Genomic DNA, 4,011 nt, shown 5'->3' with positions numbered 1-4,011 from the left:
CGGACAGACGGACAGCGGAGTCTTAGTAATAGGGTCCCGTTTTTACCCTTTGGGTACGGAACCCTAAAAAAGATATATTATTGTAATCATGCTGCATCAATGGCATGTCATGGATATTGGCAAGACGAAACAGATATTTTATCCGATTCTACGAGTATTACTTAGGTATGATGGTAAATCAAAGGGTTCGAAGTATTTCAAACAAGGCAATAGAAAATAAAGTGTTTATTTACATTAGTATCACTCGGCACAGTTTACAGCCACTGCGGCAAGGTAAAAGGATCTAACACTTTTTTACTTAAACAACAACTCTTCTGTGCTTAATTAAGGATGTCGGGGAGGGTGATCACGGGGGCGACCTCGACGGGAGCGGGTAGCACGGGGGTGGGCAGCTCGATGGGCTGGGGCTCAATCACGATGGGTGCCTCGATTGGGGTATCGACGACCTGGACCGGCTCAGGGGCCACGACGGGGGTATCGACGACCAGGACGGGCTCAGGGGCCACGACGGGAGTATCGACCACGACGGGGAGCTCGGCAAGGATGGGAGACTCCTCGACGATGATGGGAGAGGGCACGACAGCGGGGGCCTCAGGGGCGGCAGCCTGGTTGATGTTCAGGATGATCTGAACCAGGGGAGCAGCGGCAGAGGAGACGGACTCGGCCTCGATGGCAGCAACACCAGCGGGACTGGGGTTCACGATGGGGGCGTCAACAACAATGGGGACCTCGGCGAAGACGGGGCTTTCAGCGACGATGGGTGTGTCGACGACGACGGGGCTCTCAACAACGATGGGGTGCTCGACGAAGACGGGGCTCACACCGACGATGGGGGTATCAACGACGACGGGGCTCTCAACAATGGGGCTCTCAACCAAGGCGGGTCCAACGGAAATGGGGCTCTCAACCAGAGCGGGTCCAACAGAGATGGGGCTCTCAATCAGGGCAGGTCCGACAGAGATGGGGCTCTCAACCACGACGGGTCCAGCGATGATGGGGGATTCGGCATCCACGATGGGCGCGGAGCCACTGCCGGGGGTGACAATGGCGCGGGTCGGGCCAGCGACGGCCACGGCGATGACCGAAGCGACGATCAGCAGAAATTTCATGGTTGCTGCGAACAAAAGTATCTTTTAGTGAGTTTTAATTGCACCGTAATTATCCCATAACAATCTTGTAATTGTGTTTTAGGAAAAAATCCTTATAAAACAGTTACTGAGTATAGCAGCGAGCTCAATCATTTAAATTGATTGCTAAAATTAACGAATTAATTGCAAGTGTTAAATTTTCATTACAGTATTTTTCTGATATCACGTGGATGGTTTGATGGCAGGAGATTGTAAAACATGAATAATTAATTCAATAAATAATAACTTGTATTTGAACTTACCTGTTTGGTTTGATGTTTCAAACTATGCTTTTCTTTAAAAAATCTTGAGTTTTTATACCAATGTTTTATCTTCGTATGACGGTATAACTACCGTACATATATCATATTTATCGGTAGGTAATCTTAATATACTTTAATCCAATCGTAAATATTATGGTTCGTTTTGAGGTGAAGATTAAACTATGGCGATTCATATAAATAATAAGCTGCTTTCTTTTTCTGATCCCTAGATTAATAAGGAATGAAGGAACATTTGAAGAATAGTATGACTTGACTTATATTGACCGGGATATAGACCGTGACCGTGACGTGATAGTATGACTTATTCGGTCCACAAGTTCTGTCACAAAGGAGACTCTGAGAACAAAATAAATTATTTTCTATAAAAATAATATATATTAAATTGTTTTTATTTCAGTTTACAAAGGTAACTGATTAAAATGTAATACAAAGGTAACTGACAAAAATGTAGCCATGATTTGAAAGGTTGTATTATACTATCAAAACGTAATGTAATTAGTTTAAAATTTAGATCGCGTCTTTCTTTGATTTGTCTATTGTTTGTTTGTTGTTTGGGATTGTCGAGACGTGAGCACGCGGCTGGATCGTGAAAAAAAATCTTAACAATAAAATTAATTAATTAAAAAATTAAAACCACGACTGCGGAGTTTTAAGCGAACTGAAAAGCTAAAAATAATTTTGATGTTACTTACATAACTTTATAAATTTAAATTGGAATATAAATGTAAACTTACGGTCATTTATAGTTAATACAAAGGTTTATGCACATTTATGACGTGACTGTACCTGTGTATTTTATTTCGATTGCAGTCGGGGGACCTTGATGTAGTGCATTTTCCCATTCAAAAGGTCCCCCGACTGCAATCGAAATAAAATACACAGGTACAGTTACGTCATAAATGTGCATAAACCTTTGTATTAACTATAAATAACCGTAAGTGTACATTTATATTCCAATTTAAATTTATAAAGTTATGTAAGTAACATCAAAATTATTTTTAGCTTTTCAGTTCGCTTAAAACTCCGCAGTCGTGGTTTTAATTTTTTAATTAATTAATTTTATTTTATTCATTTTAGTGACACAACGAACTAAAACTATGATTTAAAAAAAACCAGGGAATTTTGGACCTTTTAATTAGCTCAACGTTCCGGAATCGAAATACGGTCATCTTTTCTGTGGGCAATATGTTCACGGTTTGGGACATTTCACATCTTTATCTTTACATATAGGTACAGCTTTTAAGAAGTAGTAGTAGTTTTGAATGTTTGAGGCTCAGGAAAGACTCTAAAAGTGTCATTAATTTAATTTTTACTTAAAAGAGATTTTTATTAAATTATCTTTGACGCGACTTTGGTACGGCCCACGCATGGCCTTTGGCAAAATAGCAGGTTGATAGAGTTAGACAAAGATAGGTCTGCAGCGATTTTGATTGTCCAGACTGTGCAAGTATTTTTTTAAATAGGAAATTTCTATGAATTTATGACGTATAAGTAATACTTGCACACTTGCACAAGCCAGAAGCTCAGCGTAGTGCCGAAGGCCCAAAACGTCCAAGAGAGACGCGCTTCTATGAAAAGCCTAAGGCCAAGCTGCAGGAGGTAAGTGCTGAAACACAAAACCATTGTGCAAGTATCGAAATGCGTAGTAATTATAACTATGCCAAGGCCGAAGGCCGAGCTTCACGAGTCCCGCAGCTCGGTCTTTAAGCGCGCCTTCGTTATTAAGATACTAGGGGAAATCGCAGGAAGCGTGTACCTCTTGGACACTCCGGGCCTTCGGCCCTAGGTAGAGCGCGGCCTACGGCCCTCGCATTTAGACACTTATAACATTGTTCTGTGTTTGAATACTAAAAGTGCGCTACTATCGAACACGAACGCTTCGGGCCTGCGGCCTCCGCATTTAGATACTTGTACTATAAGATTGTTCTATGTCTGAATACTAAATAAAAGAAAGGCGCGTCTTTTTCGGACTCTTCGGGCTTTCGGCTATGTGCGTAGGATAAATTACAGGAAGCTCGCATAGTGGATTAACTGGGGACAGGTGGGATAACATTACTAACTTACTTACTACTTGCTTGGTTGGCGCGATGACCCAAAATGAGTCTTGGCCTCCGACACAAGAGCAAGCTATTTTTGCCCTGTCCTGTGCGGATTCACGACAGCTTTCACTGACGCCGAGCTATAACATTAGAGAAAGTAAAAATGTCCCAATTATAGTTTACTTTTACATTCTTTGAGTCATGTTTTAACAGTCTCAGGGTAGATTTTTTTATCTAATTCAATTAGAACATATTAATATTGTCTTCGATTACCGCGATATACATAGTTACTCATGAAATAAAATTATGAAAACGGATTATATCATATATAAAAAAATGTCTACAATAGTTACCCCATCTGTCCTCAGTTACCCTACTTGACTTTCGGCTCTACGTGGAGCTCGGTTTTCGCATTTAGACAATTTTAATATTGTTGTGTTTGAGCCAGAGATGGGCAAAATGTAATCGACTAACGATTAACGATTAAGATTACAAGAATTAATTGCGACTGACGATTGAAAACGACGATTGATTAATCTTAGTTGCATAGAGTGCAACTAA

At 40.9% G+C, this 4,011-nt stretch overlaps 1 protein-coding gene across 2 annotated transcripts; it reads right to left on the bottom strand.

Moving 5' to 3' along the window:
- Positions 1-210: 210 nt before the first annotated feature.
- On the bottom strand, positions 211-1,135 carry LOC134755681 (calphotin-like). Of its 2 annotated transcripts, XM_063692226.1 has the most exons (3): positions 863-1,135; positions 486-790; positions 211-446 (listed from the first exon to the last, which is right to left on the bottom strand). In XM_063692226.1, exons 1-3 carry the CDS (start codon positions 1,107-1,109, stop codon positions 321-323), a joined length of 678 nt encoding a protein of 225 aa, XP_063548296.1. In that variant the 5' UTR covers positions 1,110-1,135; the 3' UTR covers positions 211-320. The 2 variants fall into 2 exon arrangements, with proteins under 2 accessions (XP_063548296.1, XP_063548295.1); XM_063692225.1 differs by having other exon boundaries at positions 486-1,135.
- Between the last annotated feature and the right edge of the window lie 2,876 nt (positions 1,136-4,011).

The sequence above is a fragment of the Cydia strobilella genome, chromosome 3 (assembly GCF_947568885.1).
Source record: "Cydia strobilella chromosome 3, ilCydStro3.1, whole genome shotgun sequence".
Taxonomy (NCBI): Eukaryota; Metazoa; Arthropoda; class Insecta; order Lepidoptera; family Tortricidae; genus Cydia; species Cydia strobilella.
This window is presented reverse-complemented; position numbering and strand designations above follow the sequence as displayed.